Source organism: Rutilus rutilus, assembly GCF_951802725.1.
Source record: "Rutilus rutilus genome assembly, chromosome: 1".
In the NCBI taxonomy this organism is placed as follows: domain Eukaryota; kingdom Metazoa; phylum Chordata; class Actinopteri; order Cypriniformes; family Leuciscidae; genus Rutilus; species Rutilus rutilus.
This window is the reverse complement of record NC_140209.1, coordinates 2,414,501-2,430,858: the sequence shown is the minus strand read 5'-3', so window position 1 is coordinate 2,430,858 and position 16,358 is coordinate 2,414,501. Positions and strand designations below refer to the sequence as shown.

The window sequence follows — 16,358 nt, the reverse complement described above, 5'->3', positions numbered from 1 at the left end:
TGTTTATCCAGTGCCGGCTTTGGAATGAACAGTGTCCACAGACAAGGTCAGGTGAAATCATGGTCATGATTTCATGAAAGCATGATGTATTGCGACATCAGAAACGAAGAAAAACGAAATAATGACTGTTGTAACGCTTGACATAAAGCAAGTCAAATCTGTAGAAACGCGACCCGATCTGGCAAACTTGCATAGTGCGGTTACAGCAGATATAGGGCCGCAAAGCGGAGGCAGAAGCGCCTTTCACCCTGTTACGACTTGATGAACCACTGATACGATTTTGGAAACATTATTTTAAGGTAAAAAATGTTACTTAGTGTTGCTTTAATACTAGTCAATAATTGCATTAAAAAGATTAACAAGTGTATACAAGTCCAGTGGCTAAAAATCATTTTCATGCAAAGCTAATTTAACTCGCTAAATTAACGTTAAGTGGCTGACACATTTGTATTTTCGACTTGTGAACTAAATATAAACATAAATTATCAGAACTCACCTTTCAATTTCGTCTTCTTCAAGTTTGATATATAAAATAAACTCTGGACCGCGCTGCAGTCGGGTAACGATACCCTGCTTCCCGCTGTCAGATTTCGACCAATCAGCGTCTTGTTGCTATGCCAAATACTCAACACAGCAACCAATCATGAATTAAATAGTAATTTGACCTATCACTGTACCCTTGATGTGAGAACAATTATGTAACTTAATAATAAAAAAAATATATAATAATTATCTTAATTTCAATTGTACCTTAAAAGTTACCAAACAGTATCATCAGAGGTCTTTCCTTTCCTGAGAGTTTTGTAAAAACCATGGTTCATTTGTAGTGACTATGGTTTTACTGCAAAAACCATAATTAAACTATGGTTACTACAAAAAAAAACATGGTTAAAGGTATAGCGGAGGATTTTTTACTTCCGGGTGGATCACCTATACTATTGGTCCTCCTAATTGTCAATCATTCTGGTGAATCAATCAAACTTATTCAAAAAGTGGAGAGGGCGGGTCTTATCTAAAATTCGGAAAGATCCTCCGCTATACCTTTAATTTACGTAAGGGAAATGCGGACGTAAGTGGACGTTTGGAACGAGCTTGTTTGCTGGGATGACTGGTTACGGTTTTTATTATTGCTTGACACAAATTTCACGATTTCATTTCAATTCTTGTGATTTGAATACGATCTTGATTCGATAAATATATTAGCTACAGAAACATGTACATTTTTCTCAAGAAAAAATATATATCTCCCCTAATGCTGTAAATATACAGAGAGCCCTGTCAGCTTTTATTAAAAATAACAACTCAAATTAAATATAATAGGGTTTTTATTATAATACTTTAATGATATATGTAAAAGAATATATAATAAATATGTAACATAGTGCACATATTTAGCACCTTCCTCGGTAACACTTTATAATAACTGCACGCTATTAATGATTAGTTAAGCATTACTAAACAGTTAATTCATCATTTATAAAGCATTAATAGACATTAATAAGCAGTTTACAAATACAGTTATAAATGCTTTATTCTTGATTTATAAGCATATCTATAGTGTATTTAATCATTTATTTTCATACTTTATTAATGATCAATTTACCATTTCTAAATGAAGTATTGCATTATTTACCATTATTTACAAACTAGGAGTTGTCATTGATTAATAAGATCACTTAGAAAGTGTAAGTAAATGTAGTAGATTCAGGTATAAAGCATTTAGTTGTGGTCAGTTAACTTTTTTTGTGAGCTTGTAGCGTCACGTGTAGGTTATAGTGTTCTCCAGCTGTTATTGAGCTCTTCCGCGGGTGAAAAACACTGACTGATCGATATTATGTATGAGGGATATACATTTCGGTAAGTTGTACTGTATCTTTCAACACACCTATTGTTCATTCGTGTTTATTTGCTATTAACTAGTAGTGAAGAGTAAGAGATGATCGGTTCAGGAGATACAGCGATCTGTCACGTCACATTTACAAGCACCAACACCGTATTTATTGTTGAATTTCGTGATAAAAGTGACAGAATCTGAGAGCTGAGAGTGTGTTTCATATCATCATCAGTAACTGATCTGCTGTCTGTCGGTGTCAGTCCTCTTCTTCGTGACTTCAGTAATACTGCAAATCTCGATTCCCTCCTGAACATTTGATTGTCTTTTACTTTAATCTAGTGTTTGTCTCTTTCTCTTATAGTAATACTATAATTGTAGAATCTTTTTTAAATGTGTCCTGTAAATAAATAAGGATCCTGAAGTCTTTACACACAGACTACCAAGTTTTGTTTCTGAGTCTCTTCTGCTCACCAGTGACCCAAAACAGAGTAATATTATCATGTAAATCAGCTGTTTTCTATGTGAATATACAGTAAAGTGTCATTTGCTCATGAAACATTTATGATTAATATTTCTGTGTAAACCCCATCATACATTTTATTTCTCAGAATTATTTGATGAACAAAATTCAAAGAAACAGCATTTATTTGAAACAATCTTTTGAAACATTATAACCGTCACTATCTGAATAAAAGTGTGTTTCAGTAACAGCTGAGCACAGGAACATGTGGTAATGAACACGGCAGAGAGACAGCGGGTATAAACCAAGATCTTTACTGGAGAAAGAAAGAGTTGACAGAGGTTAAAAGCGAACACAAACAGGGGTCATCTCTGAGATGATGATGATGATGAGGGGGTTATATCTTGATGCGGAAGGCGGTGGCGTGCGCTCCAGCCCCAGTCTCCGCTCCTCCACTGGTGCCGCTGGGGCCACTGGTGCTGCTGGGGCCACTGGTGCTCTTGAACAGGGCCCTCAGGATGGTCTGCGGATCCACCTCGGCCCCTGCGGGTCTGGAGCTCGAGCGAGACGATGACGACGAGTCCTTCTGGGCCGAACCAACCGCACCGGGGGAGTCACTCAACCTCCTGGAACGTCACCATTATGATGATCATTATTATCATTATCATCATCATCAACACAGACCACAAATCCATCACAGAACAACTAAACACATCATGCTTCACATGTCCTAATTATGACGTATAAAGTCGAAATAATTACATCTAAATCTAAATTACCACATAAATTGAAATTATGACGTTGAAATAACGGCATGTTGAAAATGAAATTGAAAAAGTATAAAGTCGAAATTATGATATAGTAAGTCTTAAATTACGATAAAGTCAAAATGATGAGGTTTAAATGTCGAAATTGACATACCAAGTCAAAATTATGACTAATTGAAATTATGACGTTGAAATTGTGTTAAAAAAAGATGACAAATTAAAAATGACAAATTGAAATGAAGACAAAATTATGACAAATTGAAATTATGTTGAAATTATAACTAATTGAAATTAACACACTGAAATTATGACGTAGAAATTGACTAACTGAAATTACGCCAAATTGTAATTGACATAAATTGAAATAATGACCTGTTGAAATAATGATGTAGAAATTGAAATTATGACATAAATTGAGATTATGATGTTGCAATTATGATGTAGAAATTGATTAACTGAAAATTGACAAGACATACTAAGTCGAAATTAACAAAAAGTTTAAATTAGGACAGTAAAAATTGACAAATTGAAAATATGACAAATTGAAATTAAGACAAAGAGATACAAAATTGTCTACATTTAAAAGTTCGAAATTGACAAAATAAAAATTAGAACAAAATGTTGAAATGATGAAACTGAAGTTGATGTAGTGTGTGTCAGTAATGAGAGTGTGTGTGTGTGTGTGATGGGAACTCACAGGAGGATGGGCTGCTCTGACGTGATCACACTGCCCTGCATGTGCAGGTTACACTTCATCGGCTGACCTGAACACACACACACATCATCAGGGCATGTTCTTCACTTTCACTTATACAAATTATGACTGTAAATATACCGTATTGTTCAGAATATAAGACCCTTTTCAAGATGTACCATTTGCGCCACCTATCTTTTGCGCGTGTGTTATTGACATGTGAAAGTCTAGACCTGAACATTAGATGAACATGTTTATACAGATGAATTTCTGAGAAAAAAACACTTAAATTCGGAACAATACGGTATATATACATAATACACAAAAATATACAATATCATAATAATAATATACATAATATCACAGTGGAACTTGAATTCTTTTTTTATTATTATTATTATCACTAACTCTTCCCCTGCCATGGAGTGAATGTTCGGCCTCAGTGTTTCCACTGTTATACAGTAGGGGGCGCTACTGGACTCGATCGACTCCAGCTGTGTTTATGATCGTCCTTCTGAATCTGATCTGGACCAAGTCTTTCACAAAAAACACCATTTTATCCGATTTTTGCTCTAAATGTTTAGCCAGACGTCATCATACTCAGATTCTAGTCAGAATATGAGACTGCTCCACTGGGCTGTGATTATGGGCCGTGTTTCAACCGAACCAGGAAAGAAAATGCCTCTGCACTCAATTGGATCGACCTACAACCAATCAGAGCAGCGGTGTAAGTGACGCATGTTCTTCATTCATCTTTCCGATAGTCAAATGCCTTGATCGCGGTTCTCTGTTCCTCTTTTAAAATGAATGCGCTGTCGCCATCTTCTGTAACAGACGCGATGGCGGAATCTACACATCTCGATTCTCCAGCGGCAGCCATCTTTGTTGTAAACGAATTCAACCCAAGCGCTCGTTGGTGACGTGGATGATTACGTTACTGTTGATCATCTGTCCATCATCGTATAAAGCCCGCCCTGACCATTTGATTGGTCCGAACAGCTCTGGTTCGAGCATAGTTGCTCCACAACGGATCAAGTCCAGACCGAACTTCCCGACCTCGAATGTTGTGGGCGGGGCTTAGTTCAGCTAGCATCCAGGCTAACAAATGTTGCTTTTGGAATTTGCCCACATTCAAGTGTTGATAAAAATAAGTAGAATAAAACTGTTCTTTTCTTTTGATACATTGACTGTTCAGATGTTCATACAACAGGCCAGGAAAGTTTTGTTAACATGCTGAAAAGCGCTGGCGGGGAAAGAGTTGATTAATTAAAGCATTAAACCAGAACCCATGAAGCTCCAGCAGAAAGCATGTAGTTTGAGGAAGCCACTGAAACAGATTTAGTGAGCAGTAAGAGAGATGAAGATGAGAGTCTCAGAGCACACAGAGGGTGTTGATTATGATTATGATATAATATAATAAGCCTTACCATCCAGGCAGCGGTTGTTGTACTTCCTGTAGGCGCTGACCGCATCATCCTTACGCACGAACACCACCTCGGCCACGCCCACTTTCAGCAGCCGCGCACGCTTCAGCGCGCCACACACACAGAACAGCTCCTGCACACACACATTACTGTGACATCTGTACACGACACACACACACTACCCACTACACATCTACTGGTGTGTTCTGACATGTAACTGCGTCATGATTGGTCTCATCTGACAGATATTACAGTATCATCATGAGCGATCTAAGCACTACTGCTGAAACACATGTTCATGTATCTCGATCACACATTCGCCTTATCTTTTGGTGTTAGTATTCCACTCATGCTGAAAGGCTTTAACCCTGTCACTCACACACACACACACACAAGTGCATAACCTCATATTATTATTATATTACAGATCTGATCACTGATCTGAGTAAACTCACCACTATGTCCTCCTCCGTCACTCGAGGATGAAGATTGTGGACCGTGATCTTAGTTCCCTCCAGTGGACTGAACACAGGCTGAGACACACACACACACACACACACACACACACACAGGTTAACCCCTTCATCAACAGCACACAGGTAACAGTGCTGCAACCACACAATAATAATCCATTAATCTGAGCATTATTCTTTACATTCAACAAATATTGAAAAAAAACTAAAAACCTATTTCAATTAAAACATTAGATTTAACCCTTAATTGAAAGGAATTCACACACCACTCTCAGCAGCTTGTCAATCTATTCACAGTGTGTGTGAGAGAGAGAGAGAGAGAGAGACAGAGAGAGAGAGAGAGAGAGACAGAGAGAGAGCGAGAGAGAGCGCGAGAGAGAGAGAGAGAGAGCGAGAGAGAGAGAGAGACACAGAGAGAGAGAGAGAGAGAGAGAGAGCGAGAGAGAGAGAGAGACACAGAGAGAGAGAGAGAGAGAGAGACACACACAGTAGGGCTGCTCGATTATGGAAAAAATCATAATCACGGTCAGTATTGAAATCACGATTATGTAACAATTATTTCACATGACTTTGGGAACGTGTTGCATTTATTAAAAAGACACAGTAACACTTTACAATAAGGTTCATTAGTTAACATTAGTTAATGTATTAACTAACATGAACTAACAATGAGAAATACATTTGTTACTGTATTTATTACTATTTTTTAATATTAGTTAATAATAATCCAGCTGTTCATTGTGTGTTCATGTTAGTTCACAGTGCATTGACTAATGTTAACAAATACAACCTTTCATTTTAATAACGTATTAGTAAATGGTGAAATTAATATTAACTCAGATTAATAATGCTGTAGAAGTATTGATTATTATTAGTTCATGTTAACTAAGGTAGTTAACTAATGCTAATTAATGAACCTTACTGTAAAGTGTTACCAAAGACACCAAATTTGAACATTGATTGTACTTTTTGAACTATTAAAATAAATAATATAACAGATAATACTTCAATGAGTATTTTAATAATTCCCGCAGGTCCACCACTTATAATGCGGGAAATTCCCCCGCAATCATTGGTTCACTTCAGCATGTAGATTGTATGAATAGCCTAAATTAATCCACACAGATTATAAAGTCAAATCTATCATTTTAAAACTTTCTCCAAGACGCAATTTCACGAAACGCGTGAGTGTTCAGCGGCGCCGCGTCTACTCTCTCTCTCTCTCTCTGAATGTGTTGGACAAGGCAAGCGTCGAAACCACACTCTCGCGGTCAGGAGTCGGGACATGACGGAGTTGTCACTTGCACTATCGGGCCAGTATTGCATCGCAACTAAAGTTGATCATTTTCACTTCTTTTTAAGTCTTATCAGTTTAAACAGTCAAGCTGAGAGAGTTCACGGCTTCGGGAGGGGAAGTGCGCGTGTCATTCAGAACACAAGACACAATTAGAGCGTTCTTGCAAAACAGAACATGGCAAAATAATCGAAATTCAATTAATTGCACAGCCCTAAGACACAGAGAGATAGAGAGAGAGAGTGAATGAGTGAGTGTGTGTGTGAATGAGTGTGTATGTGAGTGTGTGAATGCGTGTGTGTGAATGACAGTGTGTGTGTGTGTACCTGTGGGGGTGTGTGTGTTTGTCTGCTGGCATCTCCACTCGGCTGTTGCGTGGCGGCGGTCGTCCTGGAGACAGGCTGCAGGGTCTGTGTGGGGGGGCGGGCCGTCGCCGTGGAGACGGAAGGGGGCGTGTACGAGTCGTTCTTCACCACCTTAGTGAAGGGAGTCGAGAGAGAGACCGGCAACGGCTGCAGAGAGAGTGTTAGATATATGAGAGAGAGACAGGCAATAAGACAGTGTGTGTGTGTGAGTTGGTGAGTGAGTGAGTTGGTGAGTGAGTGAGTGAGTGAGTGAGTGAGTGAGTGAGTGAGTGAGTGAGTGAGTGAGTGGGTGAGTGAGTGGGTGAGTGAGTGGGTGAGTGAGTGGGTGAGTGAGTGGGTGAGTGAGTGGGTGAGTGAGTGGGTGAGTGAGTTGGTGAGTGAGTGAGTGAGTGAGTGAGTGAGTTGGTGAGTGACTGAGTGAGTTGGTGAGTGAGTTGGTGAGTGAGTTGGTGAGTGAGTGAGTGAGTGACTGGGTGAGTGACTGGGTGAGTGACTGGGTGAGTGACTGGGTGAGTGACTGGGTGAGTGACTGGGTGAGTGACTGGGTGAGTGACTGGGTGAGTGACTGGGTGAGTGACTGGGTGAGTGACTGGGTGAGTGACTGGGTGAGTGACTGGGTGAGTGACTGGGTGAGTGACTGGGTGAGTGAGTTGGTGAGTGAGTGAGTGAGTGAGTGACTGGGTGAGTGACTGGGTGAGTGACTGGGTGAGTGACTGGGTGAGTGACTGGGTGAGTGACTGGGTGAGTGACTGGGTGAGTGACTGGGTGAGTGACTGGGTGAGTGACTGGGTGAGTGAGTGAGTTGGTGAGTGAGTTGGTGAGTGAGTTGGTGAGTGAGTTGGTGAGTGAGTTGGTGAGTGAGTTGGTGAGTGACTGGGTGAGTGACTGGGTGAGTGAGTTGGTGAGTGAGTTGGTGAGTGAGTTGGTGAGTGAGTTGGTGAGTGAGTTGGTGAGTGAGTTGGTGAGTGAGTTGGTGAGTGACTCACTCGTGTCTGCAGGTTGTTGGCTGTGGTGAACTTCATCTGTTTGTTGGGCATCACTCCTCCACCATCCTCATCTTCATCAGCAGCAGACACACCCTACAGAGAGAGAACAGAGAGTGTGTTCAGCGTGTCGTTCACCATAACAGTGATGCGCGAGTCATGTGACAGACCCTTGCAGTGAGAGACCAGAGAGTGTGTGTTCATCATAAGAGTGATGCGTGAGTCATGTGACACTGACCGGAGCCGCTCGGCTGGGAACGTTGATGCGGATCCCACTGGTCATTCCCACAGGCCTCTGCTGCACACACACACACACACACACACACACACACACACACGAACAACATCAGTTACCTGTCAATCACAGGTCAGAGCGCTCTGATTGGCCAGCTACAGTAACAGCTGACAGGAAGTGACGGATCAGCGCTCCTTAACTAATATTACTGAACATCATTTCTACACATCAATTTGAACCGAATCAGGTTTTATTTCAGTTAACATTTATTTCAAGTAACAATAAAGCTTTTGTCATGGTTTTATTTAACCCTTGTGCACTGTTCAGGTCTTTTTGGACTCCAAATGACATTTGCTAAAAAAAAAAAAAAACTTACACCTTTTTTCTCCAATCATATTTTAAGCAATTCATAATCATCATGTTGAACAGTGCGCATCTGAAGCGTCTCAATAACAATAACCCTGATCTGAACCATCGTTTGGGTCACACGATGTTAATCTTGCTTGTGATTGGCTCACCTGGATGGTTTTGGTGATCTTCAGAGCTGCTGCAAGCTGATTGGATGTTGGCGGGACGCTCCTCTTTAAGCTCAGCCTATCGCGTGCGTCGATGACTCTGGTGATCCCGCCCCCGGGCTGCAAGGCCACGCCCCCTCTGGGTCCGGTGTTGTGGATGTGTATGTGTGGGACGACAGGTTTGGCGGGTGACGGCGGGACCGAGGCGATCGCGGGCGTCAGCTGGTGTTTGCGCGAGTTGATGGTCTGCCGCGCGTCCTGTACCACTGCGCCTGCGCTGCCCCCTCTGGCCCGGATGCGGAACCGTGCGTCTTTCTGCGCTAGCTTCTCCCGCGCATCCTTCTGCGCTAGCTTCTCCCGCGCGTCCTTCTGCGCTAGCTTCTCCCGCGCATCCTTCACCTGAAATGCTGGACGACAGACAGAAAACTAGAGTCTGCAGCACTGTAACCCGAATCAGTTGGCAAAACTCAAAAAATATAAGACAATCAGTTGCATTAAAATTTGTAAGTTTAGAAATTCAAAGATTTTTATTTTGTACTCATACATTTTACTTGTTCTTAACTTGAAATGTTTGAGTACACCAATTCAGACATTTAAAGGCGCAGTGTGTAATTTTAGCGGCATCTAGTGGTGAGGTTGTGAATTGATGTGAGGAAGTGATGTCGTCAATTGAGACAGCAGAGAGTAGCCAAACCCTGTCAACAGATCCTCCTAAATATTACACAATGCACCTTTAGCTTAAAATGTTCATGTAACCTCAATGAGAGAATTTGTATTAGTTTAAACTTAGCTAGCTAACAAGCTAAATCAATAAATGTTAACTTGCTAATTTGCTAACATGTTAACGGTAGCATAGCATAGCACTTGCTGTATGAGTGCAGCAATATAAAGCTTTTAACATATATTTGCTCTTGAACCCTCAAGCTCATGCACCACTTCCTAAAAACAACATCAACAAAAATTATTCTAAATTAGCATAAAAAAAAAACATTAAAATAACATTAATCTTGCACAAAAAAAAAAATTATATTACACGTAATTTTAGCATTTACTCTCCCTTTCGAGTGCCATGGGCAAAGCATGCTGGGAAATAGAAATCCCAGCCCAGTTTCAGTTAGACTTAACCCTTTAACTGTCACCCCCATTTTTTTCCCGCATAGACAAAAAAAAATCACTATACAAACTTAAATGGTTGTAATTCAAGAAGTGAAATAAATTATGAAAGTGAAACAGAAAAAAAGTTATGTAAGTTTGAGTTTATGAAAATGTACAATGTAAAAATATAATTATTTATATTTTATATAAAATATATATATTACAAAATATATTTTACTCTAAAACTGCTAGAAAATGAAAGCCAAACATCTAAACAAGTTGTGTTCCAAATTTTAGGTTGATATCTCAAAAAATGAGCTTTCAGTAAGATTTTATTTGGGCGCAGTACCAAACTTTTTCACTAGATGGGCAGCCAGCTTCCTTACTGACCATATAAGGGCGCCTCCATTTTCATATTATGTTTTGAGTGATCTGAACCATGTATTTCCATAATTTCATACAATTTATGAAGTATACATCCTATTCAGAAATAGTATGGGTGTTTTGGCAGTATTTAATTTGATTTCAACCTCTAATAAACATAAAAAGAGCACATATGCGCGTTATAGCTCGCTGCCGCATCACAAATCGAGAATCCATAATATTTTTCTTTATATTCAAAACATTTTCAGACATTTTTTCTCATAAAATTGAATTGGTGTTATCGTTTGAACTCCTGGCATGAAAACAAACTGAGGTTTCTACCAGTCTTTCGTGATTTTTCATGTTTATTTCTATTTCAAAATAAAGGCCTAAACACGCCTAATGAATATGAAATATTCTTGTTGCAAATTGATAAATTACTGCTCCTCTGTAATTTATTTAAAAAAAACAGCCACCAAATATGAAAACTAGAGATTGTAAGCTTTCAAATGATATATAGTTTGTCAATATTACTTTAGGTTTTTACTAAGATATTATTGTTCTAAAAATATATGGGCAAACGTCCCACCTGTGGGACGGTGACAGTTAAGTTCGTCTAAAATAAAATAGATAATTTCCTAAAACTCAAAACCATGAAACAGTTCGGTTTACTTAAAATATATCAGTTCTGTGAACTTGAAAGAAAAAGAAAGTGCTAAATACTCAGTTAATTTGACTGAACTAATTAGTTGAAGTTTGTCCTACTCAGTCGGTTATTTGAGCGTTAGGGTTTACAGTGAGGGAATAACAGCTTGATCAGGGCGTTTACCTCCTGTGGCTCCGCCCACTCCCAGCCGCTGTTTGACATCACTACTGCCGATCTTCTGCCGCGCATCGAAGGTCCTGCCCACCGACCCCGCCCCTCTGCCATATACGGGCCTGTGGGCGGGACAGACACACACTCGCTCATGAATATTCATCAAGACAACATGCAAACGGCTTTTCTTACTCGTGTGTGTGTGATTCTCACATCAGTCAGAATAAACATTAGCTTTATTTTCCAGTGTTAGCCTAGTTCTAGTGGTCGACCGATATATTGCCAAGGCCGATATAGCGAACGATATTTGGCATTTTTTAAATGTTTTTATGTTTTTCTGATTGGTCGATGTGTTGGCAGCGGGACTTCTATTTTGACGGCGCTGCAGACTTTTATTTTGACAGGCGGCGCTGAGAACACCAGCGCCTGAGAAGAGAACGGCAGCGCCTGCTCACACAGCACTCGCTCACATTCTCCTTCTTCATTAGTTCACGATCTCTGTCAGTCGTATCTAATAGCCTACTTCGTTAGACAGAACTGGGGCCGGTTTCACACAGATAGACTTTGACTATGGCTTAGATATAGTAGATAGTCAGACTTCAGATAGACCTCTAAATCAGACCGTAGCACAAAGCACTTAAGACTCTGACTATCTTAAGGCTGAATCCCAATTCTCTGTCTTACCCCTTCCCCTACCCCTACCCCTTGTCCCTCGAAACCGAGTGGTAAGCGCTAGGGTTGAAAACATACCCCTATGAAATGAGACGCCACTTGGTTACGTCATCATACATCATACTCCGGCGTCCCTGTGTGATACAGGACAGTATATTGTAACGAGTGGAAATAAGTATGGCCCCTTTAAGAGCTGCGCGCTCTCTGTTGAACGGGCTGTAATGGTATTCTGCCGTGCGACTCGAACAACCCCATGTATGTGGGTCATTTCTGTGTTGATGCTCATTATTCTTGCTTTGTTTTATTGAGTGACGCTGTGGAAGGCAAGGTGGAGCGTGTGGCAGACAGTTGCAGGAGTTTGATTTGTCAATAAATTGCGAGTGAATAATCGCCTCTGTGAGTCTGTCTGGCCTAATACTTCAGCTGCGAGCTATCCTTATTTTGTTTCCCTCCTAACACAACGCGTTACAATATGTACAGCACGTATCTTTTTCCTGGACATGTCGCCTGGATTTCGGGATCACCCAAAATGTCCAGGATTCGGCTTTTGCTTTCTGCCGTCGCTATTCATTATGCACAGAGTGTTGTTTCAATCGGACTGAATTCATTCAAATCGGTGAATCTGAATGTAGTGTTTAACGTACATGAACGCTAAACAAGTGATCGGTTTATGTGCGTTTTAGCATTGCTTAAATTCCTGTGTTTTCGTGTCAGTCGGGATCCGTTTGAAGCTGAATACATGACCTGCAAAGCTGGCACATACGTGTCAGTGTCAAATAATGAAACGTTACACATAATGAATGGCGACTGTAGAAAACAAAAGCCGAATCCCGGACATTAGTCAGAGAAATGCGGGACTGATTGTGCAAACCAGCAATGGATCGTTAGCATAGCCTAGCGTAGCAGACCAGCGATTTTTAAAAACGTTTAAAAACGTTTCAGTTAACAACATGGTTGCAAATATATATGTACATGACTGTGTAGAGTACAAAACACGACTGTCATAATTTTTCAATCAATCATTTAAGCCGAAAATGAGACTTTCTTGATGGTATGCCCGCCCTTGTTGCCGGTTGCGCAGTGCATTCTGGGTACCCCTTGGTTTCAAGTAAGCTCGCGAAAATTCTTGGTTTTAAGGGGTATCTACCCCTTCCCCTTAGCCCTACCCCTTGATCAAAATGAGAATTGGGATAGCCCTTACTCTCACGTGAACGTGCAAAACTAAGGGGAAGGGGTAAGGGGAAGGGGTAAGACAGAGAATTGGGATTCAGCCTAAGTAGGACTACACTGCAATGCATTCTGGGTAAAATAAGACACTTTTCAAAACAAAAAACATGGCGGATCGAGTAAGCGCATTCAACCGCTCAGTGCAGTGTACCCCAGCGGAAAACGTGTTTGTTGGAGGAGTATAACAGTTACAAGGACATTTTACTTGGGATATTTAGCGGAGAATGAAGTAACAAGAAGAAATGTTTACATTATGAGCCATTTCCCCTTTTCTTTTGGCTGTTTGTAATGTAACTGATTGTTACTGCTGGTTGCCAAGGTAACAGAGTCTTAGACCTGAGTTAGCATGTCAACATTCAGCAAACTCGCATGTACATCATTTAAACAAATCTCTGAATATCTAATAAGCATTTAATATCACAAAGCTTGCAGAGATAATGGAGTCCAGCTGTGATATCTTGTGAAGAGTGTGTTTATGCGGTTTTCGAACCTGAAGAACGCGTTAGGTGTGATCGGGGCCTAATATAGCAGAGCACCTGAAAGACCGACGCCCAGATCTGCATAATTAAGATTTCGAGAGGTTGGTAACGCCTCTTATTTTAACATTTCTGAAGCATTAACTAAGATGGCCTAGTACTGCTGTTGATATGAGTGTGTGCTGTCTCGTTTTTTCACCGTAATTCTTAAAGTTAATATAATCTGACTGAGGAATCGTAGACAAGTAAATATTTTAACTGTGGTCGAATGTAAATGAACTTGTGCTTATTTAACTTTATTCAAAAAATTATTATTTAATCCTTGCAATTTGCCTTCATCAGCGATTATCATCCATTTGATTACATAATTAAACTAAACTGAGCTAGACAATGACATCTCTGAATTCAATAATGAAATGCCTTTAACTGAAAAGTGAATGTTTAATCTTATTATTATACATTACTGACACTCTATCCTCCAGTGTGATACGGTTAAGTGCTTTGACACGATCTGTGTTGTTAAAAGCACTATATAAATAAAGGTGACTTCATGTTTTCGCGTGTGATGCACGTTTGCGTTTAAATATGTTCATCAAATAACGTTAATGAATTAACCAGCATTTTTAAGTGCACTACCTCAGGACATTTTTGTTCATGTAAAATATTCCTCATTGTCATGTTCTAGACTTGTTATATCTAGCTTTAAATAAATAAAAAATACCCCCTTAATATCGTGGCAGGTTTTTTCTCCGTGGTAAAATCTATATTTTTCAAGATATCGTATCGAAGATAGAAATTGTAGTATCGTGACAACACTAGTGTGCTGTATGTAATATAAGCGGTACCTTGTCTTTATTTGAAAAAATATGATTACCAGTGCGCACAAAATTACCAGATTACTGAGTGCCCTTACAGTGTTTACTTACTTTTTATTCACATATTTTCAAACAATAACTTATTTTTTGAAAAATACTGTAACAGGATTGCAGATTCAATAAGTTGCCATCTAAAGTATAAGCATGTTTATTTTAAAGATTTCTTCTCTAATTTATAATTTAATTATTGATACGGGTTATAGTTACTTTGAGTCAAGAGTAGATATATATAAATGCCTCATTCTCATTCTAAAGGCCTCATTATGCTTCTGCGTCAACTCCACGGCGTAGCTACGTCGTCACTCCTACGGCGTCGTGGCTGTTTTATGGTTCTGCGTCGGGTTGCATTGCATCGCGGTGCATTTCACCGCCAGAACGCTAGGTGGGGTGTGGTTCGCGAATCTCTTTGCTAGTTTGTTTTGGTTCCGTGCGCTGGTTCCGCGCGAGCGAAAGAGAGAGAGTGTTGTTGCCCGTCTATGGTTGTTGCAGCTGGAGCTAATCGACTTGAACAACAAATGTAAATAAACTTTTTTTCAAAACAACCATTGATCTATTAATGTGCAATGAGTAAAAAAGCACGCCAAGAACAAAGGGCAAAGGTTTAAGTATACAATAAAAAAAATAAATAAGAGTAATAGGTACAAGAAACACACAATATAAAACTGAAACACAATATAAGTTAACCGTAATATAAAACATTATCTAAGAAAATGAACTATTTACAATAGTGCACTGAATCACGAGGATGCAAATGTTCAGTCTTGCTCTCTGCTCTCATACACCAATCACAGCCCTTGCGGTCTGCGTCGCCTCGACGCGTAGTTACAATTTTTTGGAGGTGCACGTCGAGCTACGGCGGAGGGGTTGGAGAGGGGTTCGCGGCGACGCAGAGGGGTCTGCGGGGGTACGCCGTCGATTCGACGCAGAAGCATAAAACAGGCTTAAGAGTGTGTGATTGTAACGTTACGCACTTCTGTCGATCGACGGATATCGGCCGATACATCGATCAATGGCTGATGTAGCGTGTTTCTGTCACACAGCCGTGTACACACACCCGCGTTCAGCGATATACAGTAACGCTCGCAGAGTGAGATAATGTGAATGTAAACGAGAAGTTACATTAGTGGAATGTACGGGGTTTGTTTGTACAAACAGCCTCATAAACGCGATGGACGCCATGAGCCACGCGCGTCAGCCAATCACAACACGACAGCGGCCATCTTAGCCAATCAGCGGCAGGAGAAGGCGGGACGTCTCGCGCGCTAAGAGCCTTACACGACTGCGTTTATAAAAGCAGAATAACGCTAAAACACCGCAGCGGTTTATAGTATCGCTGTTGGGAGCGAAAGTGTTGGGAAAGGTTTACCTCTTACTGACTCCCCGAGGGTTAAAACTGCGGCGACGAATCACTTCATCCAGAGAGAGATCCGCCATATCTACCGTTGCTGGATTCCGTATAGACACCAGTGCGCATGCGCGTGACGCACATATGGGTGGGACGAAACAATGCGTGACGGCCAGCAGAGAGGGTCAAAACACACGCATGAAACGCGAAGACGCAAGACGGTTCAATCACTGTTCGTTGTAAGTGATTGTTTACATCCACAATTATAAGTATTGCGTTATTCAAGAGATAAAGCATTACAAATAGAAACATTTTCAAAGCTAATTTGTACTGTTTTCAAATTACTTACGCAATGGAGTAAAACGATGTATTTCTATTTACACTACCAGTCACAAATCATTCCAATATGATGATTTGATGCTCAAGAAACATTTATTATTGATT

The 16,358-nt window shown here is 40.3% G+C and overlaps 1 protein-coding gene across 1 annotated transcript; it reads right to left on the bottom strand.

The window, feature by feature from the left end:
* Window positions 1–2,592: 2,592 nt before the first annotated feature.
* Window positions 2,593–16,156, bottom strand: poldip3 (polymerase (DNA-directed), delta interacting protein 3). The gene is made up of 10 exons (XM_084434998.1): window positions 15,936–16,156; window positions 11,332–11,441; window positions 9,048–9,451; window positions 8,533–8,592; window positions 8,298–8,390; window positions 7,273–7,458; window positions 5,635–5,712; window positions 5,183–5,312; window positions 3,759–3,825; window positions 2,593–2,920 (listed from the first exon to the last, which is right to left on the bottom strand). Exons 1-10 carry the CDS (start codon window positions 16,001–16,003, stop codon window positions 2,692–2,694), a joined length of 1,425 nt encoding a protein of 474 aa, XP_084291124.1. The 5' UTR covers window positions 16,004–16,156; the 3' UTR covers window positions 2,593–2,691.
* Between the last annotated feature and the right edge of the window lie 202 nt (window positions 16,157–16,358).

Coding starts and splice junctions, on each gene's coding strand:
- poldip3 (XM_084434998.1), bottom strand. CDS start 16,003: ATGGCGGATCTCTCTCTGGATGAAGTGATTCGTCGCCGCAGTTTTAAC. Junction 11,442..15,935: donor CCTCGGGGAGTCAGTAAGAG/GTAAACCTTTCC, acceptor TCCCGCCCACAG/GCCCGTATATGGCAGAGGGG. Junction 5,313..5,634: donor TGACGGAGGAGGACATAGTG/GTGAGTTTACTC, acceptor GTGTGTGTGCAG/GAGCTGTTCTGTGTGTGTGG.